Source organism: Amia ocellicauda, chromosome 2 (genome assembly GCF_036373705.1).
Source record: "Amia ocellicauda isolate fAmiCal2 chromosome 2, fAmiCal2.hap1, whole genome shotgun sequence".
Classification (NCBI taxonomy): domain Eukaryota; kingdom Metazoa; phylum Chordata; class Actinopteri; order Amiiformes; family Amiidae; genus Amia; species Amia ocellicauda.
Genome location: NC_089851.1, coordinates 15,655,923 through 15,678,296, shown reverse-complemented (window position 1 = coordinate 15,678,296; position 22,374 = coordinate 15,655,923). Strand labels below are relative to the sequence as shown.

The following is a 22,374-nucleotide window of genomic DNA, read 5'->3' as shown; positions in this document are numbered from 1 at the left end:
TGCATATAAAGTGATTGACAAGCATTTTCTGCATAGAGATTGGCTGCAAACAAAATGATTGACAGTTGCACTGCCCACATGCCAATGTCTCCGGGTCTGCAGCAATATCCTACTCGCGTACCCGAGAAGCACACAGCTACCAGGTGGTTAATTAGTTAATTAGCAGACCGCATTGAACTTGAACCCCGTGACCTACCAGTCCCAGTATTCATATCCTCTCCCTGGGGCGCGCTGCGCAGCTGTACGATGGACGCCGGGTTCGAGGATCTGGAACTGCGAGAGGCGCAACGGGAGTATCTAGATTTCCTTGATGATGACGTATGTACAATTTAAATATATTTTTATATATGTAATTTACTACCACAGGTGTTTTATTATTGTTCACAATGACGGCGTATTATTATACTTTACAAAGTGTTAAATAAGCTACACTCTTATATTCGCATTAAGTTTAAATATCCTACAATAACTCGGTTACTAGATTGGGTTTATGGGGGGCTCATGATAACCAAGAGGGGCAGACACGCACCACAGTATTGTGAGTTGTATCTATTGCTGTTACATTCAGGTCATAATAAACGGCATTGTCTCCCACTGAGCCTGTCCCTAGGTTTTGGCTAACGCGTTCAGCGGCACTATGCTCGATGTGTCAATACTCATCAGCCAATTTCCCCGAGCTCGGGTAGTAGTAGGCCTATGTTGCCAAAGAAAAACCAAAGCTAGGCTAACGCATCACTTAAGCAGCAGGCAATGCCAAAGCTATGTCTAGATCAACGATTCAGTGGACGCAGCAGCAGGACTGTCCCCCTCCATTCGTCACAAACGGTGTCGTTAGCTCCCTTTCTTCGCCGGTTGTGTCCGTGGGGCTGCACGTTGCTGCATCATGCCTTTTCTGCTGTCCGTGGATGTACTTCAGTGCAGAAACTGGATTCCCACACATTGCTGTAGAAGCTCAAAAAGTGGTGTTTAATTGCTGTCATACAACCAGTGTAGAGAAACGTCAGCAGGCTAACCAGCAGGCAGCCTGTTAGTACTAGGCTATGCTTTATAACCACTCTACCGGAATTGTTAGTTAAGCCTTAACTGTGCGTGTGCTGGATTGCAGAAATGTTAGATACCCGATGTTTATGTAATAGTAGACCTACATGTCGGTGTTCACGATTTAAATGTAATGTTCAAAAGTGTAAAATGGAAGGAGGAGAACCCAAAGGAAATGCAAGTTAATGCTAGAGTAGGTAGGTTTTTCAATGCATATATACAGTGAGGGGAAAAAAGTATTTGTTCCCCTGCTGATTTTGTATGTTTGCTCACTGACAAAGAAATGATCAGTCTATAATTTTAATGGTAGGTGTATTTTAACAGTGAGAGACAGAATAACAAAAAAATCCAGAAAAACGCATTTCAAAAAAGTTATACATTGATTTGCATGTTAACGAGGGAAATAAGTATTTGATCCCCTATCAATCAGCAAGATTTCTGGCTCCCAGGTGTCTTTTATACAGGTAACGAGCTGAGATTAGGAGAACTCTCTTAAAGGGAGTGCTCCTATCTCAGCTCGTTACCTGTATAAAAGACACCTGTCCACAGAAGCAATCAATCAATCAGATTCCAAACTCTCCACCATGGCCAAGACCAAAGAGCTGTCCAAGGATGTCAGGGACAAGATTGTAGACCTACACAAGGCTGGAATGGGCTACAAGACCATCGCCAAGCAGCTTGGTGAGAAGGTGACAACGGTTGGTGCGATTATTCGCAAATGGAAGAAACACAAAATAACTGTCAGTCTCCCTCGGTCTGGGGCTCCATGGAAGATCTCACCTCGTGGAGTTTCAATGATCATGAGAACGGTGAGGAATCAGCCCAGAACTACACGGGAGGATCTTGTTAATGATCTCAAGGCAGCTGGGACCATAGTCACCAAGAAAACAATTGGTAACACACTACGCCGTGAAGGACTGAAATCCTGCAGCGCCTGCAAGGTCCCCCTGTTCAAGAGCACATGTACAGGCCTGTCTGAAGTTTGCCAATGAACATCTGAATGATTCAGAGGAGAACTGGGTGAAAGTGTTGTGGTCAGATGAGACCAAAATCGAGCTCTTTGGCATCAACTCAACTCGCCGTGTTTGGAGGAGGAGGAGGAATGCTGCCTATGACCCCAAGAACACCATCCCCACCGTCAAACATGGAGGTGGAAACATTATGCTTTGGGGGTGTTTTTCTGCTAAGGGGACAGGACAACTGCACCGCATCAAAGGGACGATGGACGAGGCCATGTACCGTCAAATCTTGGGTGAGAACCTCCTTCCCTCAGCCAGGGCATTGACAATGGGTCGTGGATGGGGATTCCAGCATGACAATGACCCAAAACACACAGCCAAGGCAACAAAGGAGTGGCTCGAGAAGAAGCACATTAAGGTCCTGGAGTGGCCTAGCCAGTCTCCAGACCTTAATCCCATAGAAAACCTGTGGAGGGAGCTGAAGGTTCGAGTTGCCAAACGTCAGCCTTGGAGAGGATCTGCAAAGAGGAGTGGGACAAAATCCCTCCCGAGATGTGTGCAAACCTGGTGGCCAACTACAAGAAACGTCTGACCTCTGTGATTGCCAACAAGGGTTTTTCCTCCAAGTACTAAGTTGAAGGGGTCAAATACTTATTTCACTCATTAACCTGCAAATCAATTTATAACTTTTTTTGAAATGCGTTTTTCTGGATTTTGTTGTATTTTAACAGTGAGAGACAGAATAACACCTACCATTAAAATTATAGACTGATCATTTCTTTGTCAGTGGGCAAACGTACAAATCAGCAGGGGATCAAATAATTTTTTCCCTCACTGTGTGTGTGTGTGTGTGTGTGTGTGTGTGTGTGTGTGTGTGTGTGTGTTATATAACGGTATTCTTTAAGCTCACATTTGTTTTGTTTTCCTTCCCATTTTGTTTAAAATAAGTCTCCAATCAAATTGCTATTGCTCTTTTACATTTTTTTTTTTCCTTCCTTATTTTCTTCCTTTTTGAAAGGATACATTTTTACTCACCCTTCTAATCTAGATGGGTACCTTGCCCTTAGTATTACCACTAGGGGCGACAATGAGCAACTTCATTGTCACTCAATTAGGTAAGTTAAAGATTGAAATAACCACACCCCTTAGAAAAGGATCGTAATTATATAATTGTTACTTTTGATTGGAAGTACTTCACATGTTTGGATCCATACATGTTTTTTGTTTCCAATCTGTTTAATACTTATGGATTTTCTTTCGGTAGCAAGATCAAGGCATTTACCACAGCAAGGTTGTAGCCATGGTTGCTGAAAATTGCTGTCGTCTTATTGTGAATATGAATGATCTCCGAAGAAGAAACGAGAAGAGGGCGACATCGTAAGTGTATTGCAGGGGTTTTCAAACCGGTCCTGGAGTACCCCATGCCCTGCTGGTTTTTATTCCAACCTAAGTCTTAATTACTTAATTTAATGCTATATTTGCTTTGTTAGGTCAATTAAGGATTCAATTAAGCAATTAAGACCTCAGTTGGAACAAAAACCAGCAGGGCAGGGTGTACTCCAGAACCGGTTTGAAAATCACTGGTGTATTGTAACTTTCCTTACATCCCTTTAGAGCACAACCACCTTTGTTTTTACTAATGAAGTTTTTACTAGTGAAAAATATATTGACAAACTAATCTAATGTTGACAAACAACTGCCAGTATATTCATTCCATAATACTCAAATGAAATTAGTCTTATTAGTATTTATGAATACATTGCATGAAAATGCACTACACTTTATAATTTTGAAGAATCGTGTTATATTACAAAAATACTGTTTTTGGTATTTTTGCCATGAAAGTTAAAAAAAAAAATATATATATATTTTCTAAATGTAAAACTAGTAGCCTAATTATATTTATTACATGACTGACTTTTCAACCACAAACTATAAACTACACATGCTTATAATAAAGACCTGAAACTCATGTTGAACATTTGTAAAAGGTTTAGTTTTAATTTGTCCTGAAAGTGGTATTTTTTATTAATTTGTGCCCATAAACATTTTCAAAGTTGAGAGATTTCAGACATCACATTTGCATTCTCCCTCTCCACACACCTTTTTCAGATTGCTCAATGATGCATTTACTGAAATAATTGCTTTCCAAAGAGCTTTAAAAGATTTTGTTGCATCAATTGATGGAACCTACGCCAAGCAGTTTGAAGAATTCTACATTGGATTTGAGGGCAGTTTTGGAGGGAAGCACGTTTCGCCTCGGACACTGACGGCTCAATTTCTAGGGAACCTGGTCTGCGTTGAAGGAATTGTGACCAAGTGTAAGAAATGTCAACGTATACAAATTATCAGGGTCTCAACGCTCTTATGCAAATAACAAATGGGTTAGTGTTTAAAGGAATGTGGAAATGATTTCTGGAGGGGGAAAGAATCCAATTTGTTTCCTGTATGTGCTTTAACTGAGGCTGAGGGATCTGTTTTCACTTCATAATGTGTATTTCACAGCTTCCCTTTTGATTTTACCTAAAAGGTTCACTGGTGAGACCCAAGGTCATCCGTAGTGTACACTATTGCCCTGCTACAAAAAAAACATTGGAACGGAAGTACACTGATCTGACCTCTCTGGATGCTTTTCCTTCAAGTGCAATCTATCCAACTAAGGTGAGTGATCTCTGGAATACAGCTTGAAAGCATTATATTTTAATGTTATCAGTTTTGCCATACATGTATATGTAATTGAAGAGTATACTTGCTATAAACAAAGTTGATATTAAATATTTATGGTATATCCTTGCATTGAAATTCTTAGAAATAGATTACCAATAACTTTGTAAGAGATCCTGTTATGTGGTGCTTGGGGATCTTGCTTTACAGGATGAAGAGAATAATCCTTTAGAAACTGAGTTTGGACTCAGCACTTATAGAGACCATCAGACCCTTACAATCCAGGAGATGCCTGAGAAAGCGCCTGCAGGCCAGCTACCTCGTTCTGTTGATATAATTGCTACTGATGATCTGGTTGATAAAGTCAAGCCTGGTGACCGAGTGCAGCTGATAGGAGTCTATCGTTGTCTCCCATCCAAGCAAGGCGGGTACACATCTGGCACATTCAGGTAACCATGAGAGAGGAGAAAAGCCTGTCTTATATTATGACATCTGTAATTGTAACACATTTGGATGTTCTAGTGATAAGGATTAGTTTTGTCAAGTGGAAACATGTTTATACAGTAAGACATACGAAGGAGGATAAATTTAAAGAATGAACAGGTATTTGCATGTGTACCATGGCTGTACAAAATGAAAGGATTATTTAGAGCATACAGGGCAGCAATCGGTCTTATTTGCATAATAGTATTATTTTAGATCTGGAGAGTATTTCACTGTTATATCAAAAATGACTTGTGAAATAGGTTTCATTTTCCATTTCCTGTTTCAATCTCATAACCTTAACAGGACCATTCTAATTACCAACAATATAAAGCTTATGAGCAAGGAAATGGCTCCAACGTTCTCTGCTGATGATGTGGGCAAGATAAAGAAGTTCTGTAAAGCCCATTCCAAAGTAAGTAAATCAACCTTTTAATTTATATACACAGCTCTTGGAAAAAATTGAGACCACTGCAAATTTATTAAATCCGCATCTCGACGTGAATGGCAGCTATTCGGAATTTGAGAGAAATGTTGTCAGTAGTTTATAGAATTAAACCAAAATGTTAATTTTACCCAAACACATACCTATAAATAGTAAAACCAGAAAAACTGATCATTTTGCAGTGGTCTCAATTATTTCCAGAGCTGTATATTTAAACTATCGTTGTTTGCTGTATTTCAACTTTCCTGGATCCTTTTAATGAATAATTACAGCGCAATCGATTTAGTGGGTAGACAAACACATACAATAAAGTTCTATGGGATAGTCTGCATTTTTTTTTTTTTTTTTTTTTATTAAATCAGGATGTCTTTGAACAATTGAGCAAATCACTGGCACCAAGTATCCATGGCCATGAGTACATAAAGAAAGCTATCTTGTGCCTGTTGCTTGGAGGGAATGAAAAGGTTTTGGAAAATGGGACGCGTATAAGAGGTGATATCAACATCCTATTAATAGGTAAGATGCATCTTTTATTTACAGATTTGTAACTAAAATCTTGTGCTGCTTTTTGCTCATGTCTATAACGTGGTTATATTTAAATTAATAATTGTAGTGATGTGTAAAGTGTAAAATTATTCCTAACCAAATTTCAGGAGACCCTTCAGTGGCCAAGTCTCAGTTGCTGCGTTATGTTTTGTTCACGGCTCCCAGAGCCATTCCTACCACTGGCCGAGGATCGTCAGGGGTGGGCCTGACTGCAGCTGTGACGACTGATCAGGAAACCGGTAGAGTATTTTCCTCTGACAACGACCCAAGTTCATTGTAGTGCGGTAACTTGCCACTTTACATTTTTGTACAAGCTGTGGCTTGTGCATTTCATTCAAGTCAATTACATTTTCTCCAGGAGAACGGAGACTTGAAGCTGGCGCCATGGTTCTTGCTGACAGAGGAGTAGTCTGCATTGATGAGTTTGACAAGATGTCTGACATGGATAGAACTGCCATCCATGAAGTCATGGAACAAGGCCGTGTCACTATAGCCAAGGCTGGCATCCAGGCTAGGCTTAATGCACGCTGCAGTGTCCTGGCAGCAGCAAATCCTGTTTATGGGAGGGTGAGACATTGCCAACACTTAACCAGCTTTTAAAACATTTTGCTGTGTGTTTACATATATAGTGTAACTTTAAAATTTTAAAGGTTTAAAATTAAAATTCCCCCACATTTGGACCTTTTTGTAACGTGAAAATTAGAAGTTCCTCATATCTTTTGAGGTTTAACAGTTTATATATTTTTCCACATTAAATTGCAGTACAGCCTCTGAAGAATGTGCAATAGTTGAAAAGCTTTTGACCACATGCAGGAAAATCATTTTGAGATGTACCGACAATTTCTTAGGGTCTTGCACTAAGGTTTACTCGGAAGTGGAGAACCGCATAAGGCATCCATTACAAGTTCTCAATTTGTAAGAATCTAAATGTTTAACTTAAGTGTTTGTTGGGGAGGGGGAGCATCTTCTACAAATGCAACATGTTGGCTACAACCAGCTTGCAAAAATAATATGGATTTGGACTACATTGAAATGTGGCATTTTCTTGATTGGTCGACTTGCAGAGAAGTCTCATTGAAATTGATCCGAGTATTTAAATGGAAATTTCATTGGGGTGAAGGTTTCAGATCTATGTGATTATATTCACAGTATTTTACTTCCTCTTTCCTATTCAGTATGATCAATATAAAACGCCTATGGAGAATATTGGGTTGCAGGACTCGCTGCTGTCAAGGTTTGATCTGCTGTTCATCGTCCTGGATCAGATGGATCCAGACAGTGACAGAGCGATTTCTGAACATGTTCTCCGTATGCACAGATACCGAGCTCCAGGAGAGCAGGATGGCAGTGGTATGGCAATTTCATGCATTTGGTTTATTTTTAATAGTATAAATTTGATCTGCTTGATTTTTTTTTTTTTTTTTTTTTTTTTTCCCCTCCATAACAGCTATGCCACTAGGATGTACTGTCGATATATTTGCCACGGATGATCCGAATATTACAGAAGCAGCAGAGCAGGAACTTCAGATTTATGAAAAACGGGACAACCTTTTGCATGGACACCGAAAGAAAAAGTAACGTGATCCAATGTTCCTATATAATGGACATCATCTTTGTTGTGATAAAAATGAATTGGTTCTAATTAGTAGTGTTATTGATGGAATTCATAATGCATATTTTAGTCAGTTTTAATAAGGGTTTAATTTGTTTTAAGATTGATTTTAGATTACATACATTTTATGGCATTTGCTCTTTGGATTTCTCGGTTGTATCCAAATGTGTGCAGTTGGAGGTTAACCTGCGTTTGTGTAAATCCATTGTCATTTGCCTGACAGTGACAGAGTTGTCAGCATGGAGTTCATCAAGAAGTACATACATGTCGCCAAGATGATGAAGCCGGTACTGAGCCAGGAAGCTGCAGATCACATATCGGAAGAATATTCTAAGCTGAGGAGTCACGATCTAGTCAACCAGGACTCTGCACGAGTAAACATTCACTGTTTGTATGTGTGTGTAAATTTGTCACAGTGTAAACAGTACACCTTCTGACCACATGTTCTTGAAAATTGTAATAAAAAGGTAGTATTTGGTTTACTTTAAAACATTTTGGGAAATTTAACTATAAATGTCTCTTCAGACAATGCCTGTTACTGCTAGAGCTTTGGAGACCATGATCCGTTTGGCCACAGCCCATGCTAAAGTCCGAATGAGCAAAAGTGTAGATCTCCAAGACTCTGAAGCTGCCTTGGAGCTCATTCAGTTTGCATACTTTAAAAAGGTATTTTTCCTGCATGTTTCACAGCTCTGATACATTGTTTTATTCAATATGTAATAACCCTATTGCTTTCTAGGTTTTGGAAAAAGAGAGAAGGAAAAAGATTGACCTCTCAAATGGGGATGCATCGCAAAGTCAAGAAGTCTCTAGCCAAGAAAGGACAAGGTATAATTAAGGGCATTAATAGATGTGCAGCAGTAAAGTAATGGGAACCTGTAACTAATCCATTAAAACTGTACACAGAAAGAGTTCTAGGATGATGACAAAACATGTGGACATGCATGAAGCTGGTGGTGACTCTGACCCCTATGACTTCAGTTTTGACAAACAACCACAAAGTGAGTTTCACATTTTTGAATAGATTTAAAATGTTCAATATTTTCACTTGAGGTGGTCAATGTGAAATGAACCATTTTAAATAAGGTTTATTAATATACTGAAGAATGTATTAAGTGGATAATTGTACTGTAGCAGGTTCCAGTCAAAAACGCAAACCAGCAGAGCCGAGAAGCACAATAAAGAAAAAGTCAGATGTTGGCCTTGACAGGTATACACTTCTTCTATTTTTGTTTTATAATTGTCATTTTAATAAGGGTCCTGTTTATTTTGTATACACAGAGACTATTACAATTGTTGCACAGTGGCAAAAAGCAAAACAAACCAGCACATTTTTCTATAATTAAAAAAAAATGTTAATTGTAATGAAAAATTGAACCAATATTTTACCTCATAGTGCTTTTATTAGATCTTCATGGCATATGATACTGCTGTTAATTAAAATTTGCCACCCACCCCCACTGAATTTTCATATGAAATTTTAATTGTCCTAATGTGTATTTTTCTCCTTAATTCAGACTGAAAGTTTTTAAGGCCACACTTCTGAAAGCATTCAAAGGGACTCGATCCCAGTCTATCTCAGTTTCTGAGCTGGTCACGAATATCAATCAAGACTGTGGTGACTCTTTTGAGATGAACGAAGTAAAAAAGCTCCTCAACCAGATGCAGGATGACAATCAAGTGATGGTGTCAGAAGATGTTATTTTTCTGATCTAGAACCTGATGTTGTGTTTAAAGAACTTTAATATCTTCCCCCACTTTTTGTAATGTTTCGCATGTATGTCAATAAAACCCGTGAGCGTACTTTTTTCTTCCCTCTTCCACTTATAGTTGTTGATTTCTCTATGAAGTGGTAAAACCAATTACACGCCCTGTCTTAATGCTACTCAGTCAACAGGAATCTATAGATTTCTCTAGGCTGTATTAATGTTCATGAAACTGTGCAAAGGTGTAATTGACTTATTGAACAATATTTAATAAACATTCATTGAATAGCATGGTTTCAAATTAATTTTCAACTACAAAGTTGTTCCTCAGGCAACTTTGTTAGAGACCTACTAATAAAATATCTAGCATGATTTAATGGTAGGCCTATAGGATTTATTTAATGTGTTTTGCTGAAGCTGATTAGTTTCTGTAAAGTGTTTTAAGATTCCATGGATTGATTTGGAGTTCCAGGTTTCTTCTTCATACCTTGTTTGTGTGTTTCTGAAAGAGAAGTCATATTTATTATTCTGACATTCAGCATGATTTCTGTGTTTGAGGTGCGGGATACATTTATATGAATTGATCACTCTTCAAATTGCAAGGCTGGATACATTTTGTTGAAAGAAACCTTGACATTGAAATGTATGTGTTGGCTTAATTGCTGAAACTAAGGTATGCTAAAGCAATCTGCAACATAACTGCCTGGTCCTGCCTTGATAAAGATTGCAGAGATTTATTTATTTATTTATTTATTTATTTTGGAAAATTGTGTAGAATTGGGATCCGCAGCCTCATCCACACAGCTAGGCCCTTGTTCCTTCAGTTAAGTTCAAGCCTAGTCTAAATTACTCTTTACAGTCCTCCCACTTCAATCTCACTGTTAGCGTATGGCCAAACCTCCTGAAATCAATTATAATTTTCTCGGGGTTTGCTGAACACTGATTCAGTCTAGAGAGCCAGAGGCATCAAACTTAAGTTAAGCATATGGATACTTTTGACTATATTTGTAAGTAAGATTTTAGGTAACCAAATGCATCTTTGATTTAGAAATGTTTCCAAACTTAAATGGGTTGCTGAGTTTTTTTTGTCCAAACACACACAACCCCCCACCCCAAAAAAATCTACAATTTCTGTAATGTGTTCTTTGTGAATACTCACATTTTCCATGATCATTCCTTGGTTCTTGTCCTTCAGTTGTTTATTATATTTCTTCTTCAGACAAAACACACTCACTGCAGTGATTATTAACATGGCTGCAAACACTGACATGGATGATGCCACAGCAGTGGTGACCGCGTCCTGGGATCGTCCTCTACTCTGACATTTGTCCCCTGTGTACCACCAGTCATCACCTACGGCACACCTGCAAAATAGTTTGTAAATGTTATACCTTTGTTTGCAAAACCTATAATTGCTTGCCATGCAAAAAATCTGTTTGCCATTTGCAGCTTTAGCCCTTTAAGGATTTTTTTACTTTGATCAATTTTCTCATTTAAGAACTAACAAGTTTCTATTAAAGGTGGTGTGTAACTCTCTTTCAGGGATCCAGTCTTACCTGCAGACAGACTTCCCTTGTTCAACAACACAAATGCCATCATTCTCACAGATGTTGGTCTTGCAGAGCTCTATGGTAATGTTTGGCTGGCTGGTTGTGACTGTAGTTGGAGGAGTTAATGTAGTGGGTGGAAGTGGCTGAGAAACTAGAAGTCTTGAAATGTCTGCAAGAAAGGAAAATGCTTGAGTCATTGTTGCTTTTTGAGGTGCTAATTTACTCTAAATTCACTAATCAGAGACGTGTTCAATTCTGTCTTGCAGGGAGCAGTTTCAAAGTGTTGCTTGCTTGCATTGTTTATTCTTTCAGTGTTGATAGTTCAACAGCTGGTACCTTCGAAGGACAAGAGGAAAAAAACATCGTCTCCTTTTATAAAGTCTCTGTTCATCAGTCTTAGATGAGTTAGGAATGAACTGGTGCCTCTTCCTGGACCTCGGTGATATGTAGTTCCATCAGAATCTGTAACCAGTTTCCCTACTTTCTGAGGGTTATCCCAAAAAAAGTATGTGTTTCCACCTGAAAGTGACAAAAGGGAGTTGCATACTGTTATTTTTATAAATCAATCTAATGTTTTTCCTTTATAACATTCACATTGCTGATATATTGTGTATTATTTAATATTTATGTTTTAAGAGTAACAATATATTAAATATTATAAGTAATATATATATTATAAATAAAATACAAACTTTTAGAGGCTTTAAAAGATCTTTCCTGCTCCAGTGAAATCCTGTTTCATTTACACTATCTGTTTGAAGGATCTACATAATACCAAAGGTTTGAAAAGCTGAATACATGTCACTAACTTACTCTCAGTTTTCTTCTCTGTAGGATCGGTAGTAAAGCTTCTCTGGTTTGACATTCTATGGCGTATGTCAGGATGTTGGTCCAACAGTACCATGGTTGCTTGTTTCCATGGGCAGGGCCATTGCAGTCGGTCATCATTTGCACCGGACGTTAGATATAAATATATGGCAAGGTTACCTGGATTATCAGTGGTACCATTTAAATACAAACCAATCTGAAAAGCATATCCCTCAGCAGAGTAGAATCGCGGGCTATAAAGTTTTCCAGATTGTCCAGGGAGACTTTCTGCTAAGAGATGTGTGAAATTTCTTATGTGCCACATATGAGTAGGGCACTCTGTTTCAGATAGGTTAATATCATCAATTGAGAAGCCTCCAGATGAACTTAGTGCTCCTTTTCTTCCTTCAAATACGACACGGAACTTCTTGGCCACATACAAACGTACATGATGTAGCTGCCAGTAGTCCTTGGGGGGTCCTAACAGGAACATAATATAAACCTTAGAAATAAGGATATTCTGTGATCTAAACTTATTTTTACAGTTAAACAGCCCGTACATCCATTTTCAATAACCACTATATCCAGTACAGGGTCACAGTGAGTCAGAGTCTATCCCAGGCAGACACAGGCACAAGGCATGGGACACCCTGGATCAGATGCCCATGTGCATAAAACATCTGAGAGTGAGAAATCGGTCCCAAGTGCATGACATATCTGAGATTTACATAAATTTGATTATACTTTTAGGAGTAAAAGCTATAAAGTACTCCTAACTAAACCAATATTTAGGAGACCTCACGACGTCCCCTTACTAGTTAGGAGTTGGGAGACAGCAGCAACGAGAAGATGGCATCAGCGCACCTTCTATGAAAGGAAAGGTGTTACAGTGGTGTGATGATGAAGTTATTGTGACGATATAGATTGGAATATTGTTTGTTACTGTGTTAGTCAGAAATTCACTTTCCTCCACCACTGTCAGAAATACGGCAGAGATACAGGTGGTGACAATGTTTCGGTAGCAGTGATGATTTGGGATCATCATCACAGCCTTCAATAAGCAGAATTTCCCGTCAAACCATAATGGCATTAACAGCACCTGAGATCATCCGAAAATGTATTGCTTTCCCCACCACTGCATGGCAAATATACCCAAAACAAGCTGCATTCATAGTCAATAGACTAGAAGCCTATATTCATCAAGGGTTTTACATTATACCAATTCTATATCCAACTATTTTTCTAAATTAATAAAAGTAAAAATGATCCACTCATACAAAGCATATTCAGAATAAACGTATGCATGTATGTGTGGTGACAAATGCATGTTAACCTTAATTTGTATTTTTTTCAATAGAGAAAAAGTGTCTGAAATAGTGAATGTGTACAATGGAAGGATAAATAGTGTTCAATTAAAAAAAAAATGTATATTTTCTTATTGTGATTATGAATGAGAATTTAATCTTGCATTTTAATTCCATGTACTATTGTAATGGCATAGTAATAAAGGAATAAGAGGGAAACACTTTTCATTTCATGTCAAATTATAAACTAATAAAAGTCTCAGTTAGCTTAGCATACTATTTGTAAACTTTTATTTTCGCATCTACTTGCCTACATTGATCTACATATTTTGCCAAATGAAGAAAATATGTCACAGTGAGCCATTTTCTCACCTAAACTGTCATGAAAATTATCTAAAAAATGGTCCTGCAATTGGAGCCTGCTCCCAGCTAAAAGTAGGCTCTGAGGGAGGAGTACTTTTACTTCCAAACTTACTTTTAGCTTGATTCCTAGGTGTAATTCTGAGATATGTTTTATGCATACAAGCACAGGCCATCGGAGGGCAGCACCAACACAATTGCAGGACAATCTAGAGTAACCAATCAACTTCTAGACCTTGTCTTTGTGATGTTGGGGGAAACCAGAGCACAAGGCGAAAACCCACATAGCCACGGAGAGAATGCACAAACTCAAGTAGTCATCCACCTATCATTGCACCCTGTGACTACCAGCTTAGGCTCACTGTGACCCTGTACTGGATGAAGATGCATGAAGGAATGAGAATACTGACAATCTATTAGTGAAAGATTAAATTAATGCAAATGTTTGGTTGCTTGGTAAATGTTAAAAAGCTTAACGTTACCTATGATTTTCTCCACGAGCTTCAGTATTCCTTGAGGAGTGGCTTCATCATATTCTCGAACATATATATTTAGTTCATCATCTTTATTTCCACTGTGATAATAGAAGAATTGTAAGCACTGGAAGCCTCTTTTGGGGTACAGTATCCTACTCTCTAACAAAGCTTTGTCTCCCACACTGCCGGTGGCTGTATTGAAGTGCATAAGGTAGCCTGTACCTGAAAACAAAATGGAGCATTGTTATGTGCATTTACAACAAGTAGGGAAACAATCCTTAGTCTTCTACAGGCAATAAGGTCAACATATGAATCACATGTCCACACTCTTAAGACTCTACTTAACTGCTAAAGCTTGAGTAAAAATGCTTTATAACAAAGCACAGTCTACTACAACATTCAACAAGGTTTTACAAAATGGAATAAGGGTATCATACTGAAAAAACATATTTCCCTCCTAGTCAGTCTCTCTACATTACATTACAGCACTACAGTTCTAAAATATGTCACTTGTACAATTACATTTTGTTTTAATACAGAATTAGTGCTTGTACTATAAGATATATTTTTACTTTACTGCTATAATTTGCAATAATGATAATTTCTTTGTATTCATTTACTTGAATACATGTACAGGTTTTAGTAAGACACCCAATTTAACAGATAAATACCCTTTTTTGTAAAAAGGGATCACATATCTTTTAAATATTATTCAGCGAGATGGTGCATTCCTGTAGCACTTAGTAGACACTTTTTATTTTCCTACATTTCACTGATAAAAAAGAAGATAAGGGGTATAAAAGACTGGATGTATTTTTACCTTTGCACTTTCCCATGTTTGTGTGATCTGTCAATGGCTTTCCAGGGACATTCATAACATGCTGCCAGTCAGCATTATCAGCTGTGCCTTGGATCATGCCACAGATATTTTCCAACTCAAAACTGCATTGCTCCATAAATGTTATGGATGATGCTAAAAACAGACATCAGCACAGGAATCTTAATCAAAGTAATCTTTGGTCAGCATGTAATTTAGATACAACTTATAGTTTGATTGTACATGTAATCAGCATATCACTTTCATAAACCCATTCATTTCAGTGGTTTTATTACCTGGTTACTACTTTTTCTAGCAGACCTGTAATGGTAGATATCAGGGCTTAAGATAGGCTTATGCATTTCTTTGATGTAGTTAAAGTTGATTTTACTGGATCTAAGCCTGAATAAAATAAGTTAAAATAAAAATAAAATAAAAATCCTTGGTGATTGCATGGGTAGTTTCATCAGCATGAACATGTTCATCCATTATAAAAAATAAAAAAGTTATGTGTGTGGTTGACTGGTATAGAAGGAGGCAGACCATAGAGGAGATGAAGTGCAAAAAAGGTGAGGGTCTATTGAGGCACCGACTGAGTGATTTGGTTGAAGGAGAAAAATAAAAATAAAAGTACAGCAACAAAAATAATCAATCTTGTCTATGTCTGTATATCTGTCTGTTTGTCTGTCTGTCTGACTTCCCATGTTTTTGTAATATATCCAGTTCCAATCCTGATGAAAGTGTAAAAAAACAATTTAAACAGTGCAAGTATAGTTTCCCACTGGATTAAATGTAATATTTGAAAAATATATAATTTACATATATATGTCAAAAGGTATGTCTACATTGGACAACAAATTATTGCAGATGAAGATCTTGTGGAACAAAATTAAAGAACAGTGAAGAGTGAGAATTAGTTAATTTGGAAGAAACGGCAACTACTGAAAGGAAATCTACCCATTTGCCTGAAGAGAAAAGTATTTGATCAATGCATACTACTAGGTGTTACTTATGGCTCTAAAACCTGGTCACTAAGTGTAAAAATGATACAGCAACTGGAAACAACACAAAGCAGCATGAAAAGATTGAATAATAAGAAGAGATTACAAATAAATGGATCCAAGAACAAACAAAAGTATGTGACATCACTGAATGAGTGAACATTTTAAAATGGCAATGGGCCAGACACAAGAATAACACAACAAAGATGGGCAAAATAAGCTATAGAATGAATCCCAAGAGATTAAAAATACTTGGGAAAAGACCATATAAAAGATGGGGAAATGTAATAAGAAGCATTGCTTGTGTGGGAGGCCTTCATCCAGCAATGCATCAATAAATGCTGCTGCTGCTGATATATATATATATATATATATATATATATATATATATATATAGGCCTATACTCCATATATAAAATAATCTGAGGTCAATCACCTTCAAATTAGATCAAATGTAATATGCAATGTAAAACTTACAGCAGTTGTACAGCCTGTGGAGCTTGAGAAGGTCACTGTCACTGAATTCCATGCGTTGACCAATCACATTGCTGAAGTGAGGGATTTTTGTGACAATGGTCGGTTCTGTTCCATTTTGAAATGCGGTCTTGCTGTAGTGCATCATGGAGTTGTAGTCATATGCTACATTCAATGAACTAGACACTGTGTCATTGTACATGTTAAAATTGTGCTCTTTGCCTGAAGAAGATTAGGAAACAAATTATTGGAGAGTTGCAGAGATATCTAACAGTACAAATGTCTCTTTTACATCACAAAAACAAGCGTTAAAGCCTCACCAGCCCTGAGCTAATTGTTCATTGTGATTTGGTTTGGTGCAGTTGTTCATACATTTAAGAAGGTTAATACAAAACAGTATGAATATTTGGATTAGTAATAATGCAACAGAAATGTATACCCGCTGAAATACGATCCCACATGATTGTGACATAGTCATTTCGGTCAGATCTTGACTGCTCATGCCAGAATCCCAGAGCATGGAGAAATTCATGCTCGATAGTGGCAATTTTATCACAGTTGCTTCCAATCGAAAGTCTTTGTTTTCCCACATGACGGTTCCCAACAGAAGAGAAGCACCTGCAGGATGAAATAAAAGTTTAAAGCTACAAAGATATTTTGCTACAAGATATTTATATGAGCTGCCATTAAGTTGTAAAGATGTTAAAATACTGGGGAGTTTTACTTTGGAGGAGCATGGTGCACACAAAAGGACTGTTTGTAGCAAAAAGCTTTGAAATATGTTTACTTTTTGCTACAGTGTAAAACTTGCTCTCCTACTTATTAAGCCTATTTCAACTGATTTTCAAAAGTCAATAAATAACCTGCATCCTTCTTTTTAAATTCTATGGTACCCATACTACCCACTGTTAGTTTTTCACCTTTAAGTTCTTAGTTACTAATACTTTCCTGAAATTAAACTACCTTGCAAATGCACTGCTTATTAATTATATTACATTTCAAATATTTTATACTTAAAATAGTATATGTTAAATGTTACGTACATATGATTTGGCATTGCATGGGTACTTGGGTACTACAATTACAAATTACCATTTAGAATTACAATACTTATGCTTCCTCTGAATAGGTACAAGGAGGTTGAATTCATTTAAACATAAAACTACTGTCCTTCATATTGTATATAAATAATAACATATATATTATTAACTACTTAACTACTCTTAGTAATTTAGTTATGAAAGTAAAGCTTTTTGTGTTCAGATTAAATGTCTTACCCACTGCCTTTAAAGACTGAAATATAGTTGGGCTCTCCAGTCCAGGGTTTGTAGTCAATACATGTTTTTAGCCTATATTGTTCAAAGGCCTTCAAGATAACTCCTTTGGCATTTATTTCTTAAAAGAATAAATATATAGATTATAACATTTTAACAATCTTTACAAGACCATTTGTAACCATATAAGAGATCTCAATTCTTCAAAATTGAGTCTGATATTGGAAAAATGCATTATATTTAAAGTTCTCCATATTGATTCAAACAGTTCCAGGGACATTCATACAATCGGTGGTATTACATACATACAAAAAAAAAAAAAATACAGAAACATTTACTCTGTATTGTGTATTGTTATACAGACACTTTGCTGATGTATATTACATAGGAGCCTGACAAATATGCCTGGATGCCTGATTAACTATGTTCTCTAACACAATAATTGTTTTATCAACATCTTATGAACTGTGGTTAGTGACATCATATCTTCAATGTAAGTTTTCACCTGAGCATAAATCTCCTTGTTATATTTATTATTATCACACAGTGGGATTTTCTTTATAGATAACTTGAGGTATATGAGAAGCAAATCAATATTATTATTATTATTATTATTATTATTATTATTATTATTATTATTATTATTATTATTATTAATAGTATTATTAATAGTATTATTAAGATACATTTTAGTAGTAGTACTGACAGCCCTAGATGACATATCTGTTCAGTTAAAAACATATTCAAGAGTTCAAGTCTCTTACAAACCCAGCTGAATGCAAACCTTCAGCCCCAGGATTGAAACCACAGGTTTAATGCATCTAGGACATCTAATGCAAATGTAGCCTACTTATGTAGCTCATTTTAGGAGCTCTCAATTACTTAATTTAACCCTTAATTTAATCAATAATTTCCTAAACCAGAGCCTTTTAATTATTTTAAACAGTAGGGTTTTTAAGATAAGTATAGAGTTGTATACATAAAAAATTAAAGAACCAACTCTTTTATTACACAATTAAAAAGTAAAATCTTAGCAGATTGTTGCTTACATTAAGGTTCAATTAAGTAATTGAGGGCTGAGTTGGAACAAACAATAGTAGGGTAGGGGGTCCTCCAGGACCAGGGTTGGCAACTCCTGTACTATTTAATCAGCAAGTTATTGCTCTATTATAGACTGTGTTTGTAAAACAATGTACTTACACTCTGAAAAGCATTATGCTTTCGATCGAATACAGACATGCTGAGAATACTTACCTACACTGTCTTCCAGGTAGTATGGGATTGTTTTTGGCCACCTGTATTGATCACCCAAAATGGAGTTTCTGCCCTGTTTCTAAAGGGAAACAGAACTCGAATGTTTACTGAAGTCAACTTAAAGTACAAAATAGTCTGTGATTAATGTGTTATTGTTATCAACATATGCTATTATACAAACTTATTTGTCTTTATCAAGGAGCATGTGGGTAGGGTAATGGGTTGACCAAATCAAAACTTTGACCTACCTGGGGATTGCAAAGTTCAAATCTTTCCACTATTTATAAATCAAAACTCAATAGGGTTAATAATTTGCGACTGATGGATGGGTCAAAGACAGATTTGATCTAGCCCTTTATTGCTTTTCAAAGCAAAGTGATCCATTGACTTCAGATTCAGATTTAAACATGAAACTTACCCAGTCATACTCTATATCCCCTTCAAAAAGATCTAGTCCAAATTCTAAAAGTAAAATACAGTAAAATTAATATAGACAGACAGACAGATAGACATATGCATATATACATGATTATTTTCAATTCAAATATTTATATTTAAATGTATAGCTAACCTGCATTTATATCGAAAATGTCCTTGTCTTTTCCTTCATCCACATCAATTTCTGTCAAGAAACAATAAACAAAATTGTATTTAGACTTCTTTTATTGTAACATAACATCCAGTACAATCATAAAGTAGACCTTAACAATAATGAATCTCTAACTATATTATTATTATTATTATTATTATTATTATTATTATTATTATTATTATTATTATTATGTTATTTAGCAGATGCCTTTATCCAAGGTGACATGGTTTGACAATCACTAACAAATAATGCTCTACATATACTGTACACAATATTCCAAAGGTTAACAACATCACTATCAGAATTAAGCTACACATTATAGTGAATGCAATTAAATTAAAATATATTTATAATTGTGTTTGTATAAACACGAGTCGCCAGTTGAACACACAAACAATCGACCTTGCAGACGATGAAGGAAGAGGGCGAGAGGTTATATTCAGAGGTAAGAGAGGAAGGAAGGTGTTGAGAGCGGTGTGTGAGGACAGAGGGATTTAATTTAATGTGGACCTCAATAGCAAAACAATGAAGAGTGTGAAATACAATAACAACATGAGAGAAGAGGGGTAGAAAGAATATAAACACTGAATAAGTTGAAGAGGGTGAAGGGTGGAAATGGGAAGGCCAAGCAGAAGAGTGTGGCAGTAGTCCACTCCTGATGGTGGGAACAGCAGGACTAGAAAATTAGTAAGCTGCGACAAAAATGATACATTGTGTAGATGTTGCTGATATAAACAGAGAATAGGAAAGTGTGATCAACACCTGCATTATGTTGCTTAACCTCAGTAACACTGACAGAGCCAATGTCTGATGAAGTATTAACAAATGCACTCACCAATATCCTGAGGTGTAGGCTGGAATAATAAATAAACAAGCACATACTTACATACATAAATAACTTAGGAAATTGAGAGTTACAGTGCTATTATCATTATTACATTTATCATCATGCTATTTACAATACATGTTGATTGGTTTTGAAGATAAAACTACATTTGTTATCCCTTTCAAACACTGTGAAACTGCAGTTTACGTGCGATTCAGTTTGAACCATGCCAATCTGAAATTATTAACTTTGAGTCAAAGAGTTAATAGAATAATAGCATGTTTTTAGCTCATTAAACTGTAATTTAGATATGTGAGCACAAGGTTTTGATATGGAGATACAGTACATATCATCAACACCTGTTCACTTTCATGCTTTCACGCTTTATGAACATTGTTTTTTTCAGTTGTTTGACATTTTCTGTCTCTTTCTCTCCTTAGCTGTTCTTCACCTGAATGTGTTCACATATGTCTACCCTTACAAGCATCTTTTAACATGTATGGGCAATTCAGTATGTCACCAATATCATCAATAATGTTTATAATGATTTGTTAACAATTTGCATCCTGTCCAGAATATATTCTTTGATGCACATTTATGTTTCTTTTATTACACATAATACTATTTACCTTATTTTCAAACACAACCAACTTGTTTTTAGACATAAAGTCATGCAAAGGGTGAAGTAAAGATAAGCTGACCCACAAAATGAAAACGTACAAGTACACAAGCAGTCTCTAATTCTTTGTACTAATGTAATATAGGAACACACAACATTGACCCGCTGTCACATTTCAAATGGATCATTCAATTCTGCACTGTGTAAGCCTTGAATGAATGTTAAATTTAATAAGCTAAATAATGAATTCGATATTTTGATTGTATGAAAAAACAATGCCTGGAGTGATTGCATTAAGTCATGATGAAGACCTCTAGAAAACATATGCCCTTACAATGATGCTGATATCACGCTAATAACTTAATGTAACTGTTGTCTTGCTGACTCTTATTCAGGGGACATACAATTGGTGTGCAATACTGTTATTTTGTAATTTATATATTTTGTATTGAGTTTGAATTTTCTATTTGGAGAGATTTGACAGTATGTCCCAATGTCTATTACCACTAAAGACCATTGTGTGTATTCAGTTTTCTAGTCTACACAGAAGTCCAATCAATTTTAAAATAGACATTAAATTAAGCTAAATACATCACAGAAGAAACTCAATTAAAATCCTGTTTCTTCAAAAATACCTGCAGAGATGATTGCGTAAAATATGTTTAGTTGTGATTTAAAACGTCTTTCCTGCTTAATACAAAAAGTACACCAAATTATACAATAAGAATTTCCCCAGTTTTCAATCAGAACGCCAATAGCTTAATCTTCCTTTGCACACTTATATTTTAGTCTAATAAATGGTCAAATAAAATGTTTGATATGACATACAAAATTGACCTAAAACATGAGACTAATTATGGTTTGTAATTCATGAGCACAGTTTACTAAAATATTTTCATTAATTTAAAAATCGTGCTCACAACTTAGTAAACCATGTGCACAAATTAATGTAATGTTTTATTTTTTCAGTTATACTTCTGGAGCTCAGTACATTTTATCATGTAAACAATAATAAATACAAAATATTAAAAAATGATTATCTGTCCTCTTTCAACCATTCATAAAAATATACTTTATCTTCCAAAATCATGTTGCTGCTTCTTGGTAATTAAGTACACAGGGAGCATTACAGTATGGCTTTAGCTTTTGTATGACATATTATCAAAGATTTTTTTTTTTAAGTATAAGAAAAAGTTGTTTTTATATTGTTAAATTAAACAACATTTTTATAATTAATTAAAAAAGACTTACCAGAAGCAAGGCATGCTGAAGAAACAAACTCAAAATGAGAAAGGCAGAGTAAGAAGCCATTCTGTATGGGCTTAGTCCCAGAAAGTCAGACAACAGCATTAATGTTTTCCTTAAATATATGTTGGAAGTGTAAAACTTTGCCCTTTGCTGATAGGATGTGTTCCCTGGCATTCAAAAATGAACTCATTGTAAACTCTGGAGCGTACATGTTAGACACCTGTAATACTGAGTAAATGACTGATAGAATTGTACACATACTGATCATGAATGTGTCTTGAATGTTCCAGATGTTTTGTTTCTCTTGTACAGGACATAC

General features: G+C 36.1%; 2 protein-coding genes across 5 annotated transcripts; one reads left to right on the top strand and one right to left on the bottom strand.

Annotated features, from left to right (window-relative positions):
- The first annotated feature begins 70 nt into the window (after positions 1 to 70).
- mcm3l (MCM3 minichromosome maintenance deficient 3 (S. cerevisiae), like) lies at positions 71 to 9,550 on the top strand. Of its 4 annotated transcripts, none has more exons than XM_066719610.1 (17): positions 71 to 318; positions 3,262 to 3,374; positions 4,110 to 4,318; positions 4,528 to 4,658; positions 4,872 to 5,110; positions 5,451 to 5,559; positions 5,952 to 6,105; positions 6,243 to 6,374; positions 6,497 to 6,702; positions 7,311 to 7,485; positions 7,583 to 7,709; positions 7,971 to 8,121; positions 8,273 to 8,413; positions 8,487 to 8,575; positions 8,654 to 8,748; positions 8,882 to 8,957; positions 9,265 to 9,550. In XM_066719610.1, the coding sequence occupies exons 1-17, from the start codon at positions 247 to 249 to the stop codon at positions 9,461 to 9,463; spliced, it is 2,418 nt and encodes an 805-aa protein (XP_066575707.1). In that variant the 5' UTR covers positions 71 to 246; the 3' UTR covers positions 9,464 to 9,550. The 4 variants fall into 4 exon arrangements, with proteins under 4 accessions (XP_066575707.1, XP_066575706.1, XP_066575708.1 ...); XM_066719609.1 differs by having other exon boundaries at positions 73 to 318; positions 6,494 to 6,702; positions 8,885 to 8,957; XM_066719608.1 differs by having other exon boundaries at positions 88 to 318; positions 6,494 to 6,702.
- Positions 8,945 to 22,184, bottom strand: mep1ba (meprin A subunit beta a). The gene is made up of 15 exons (XM_066719612.1): positions 22,059 to 22,184; positions 20,198 to 20,216; positions 19,342 to 19,392; positions 19,189 to 19,232; positions 18,771 to 18,849; positions 17,520 to 17,637; positions 16,682 to 16,860; positions 16,246 to 16,464; positions 14,771 to 14,923; positions 13,957 to 14,172; positions 11,817 to 12,290; positions 11,340 to 11,522; positions 11,010 to 11,172; positions 10,613 to 10,817; positions 8,945 to 9,955 (listed from the first exon to the last, which is right to left on the bottom strand). The coding sequence occupies exons 1-15, from the start codon at positions 22,155 to 22,157 to the stop codon at positions 9,935 to 9,937; spliced, it is 2,223 nt and encodes a 740-aa protein (XP_066575709.1). The 5' UTR covers positions 22,158 to 22,184; the 3' UTR covers positions 8,945 to 9,934.
- Between the last annotated feature and the right edge of the window lie 190 nt (positions 22,185 to 22,374).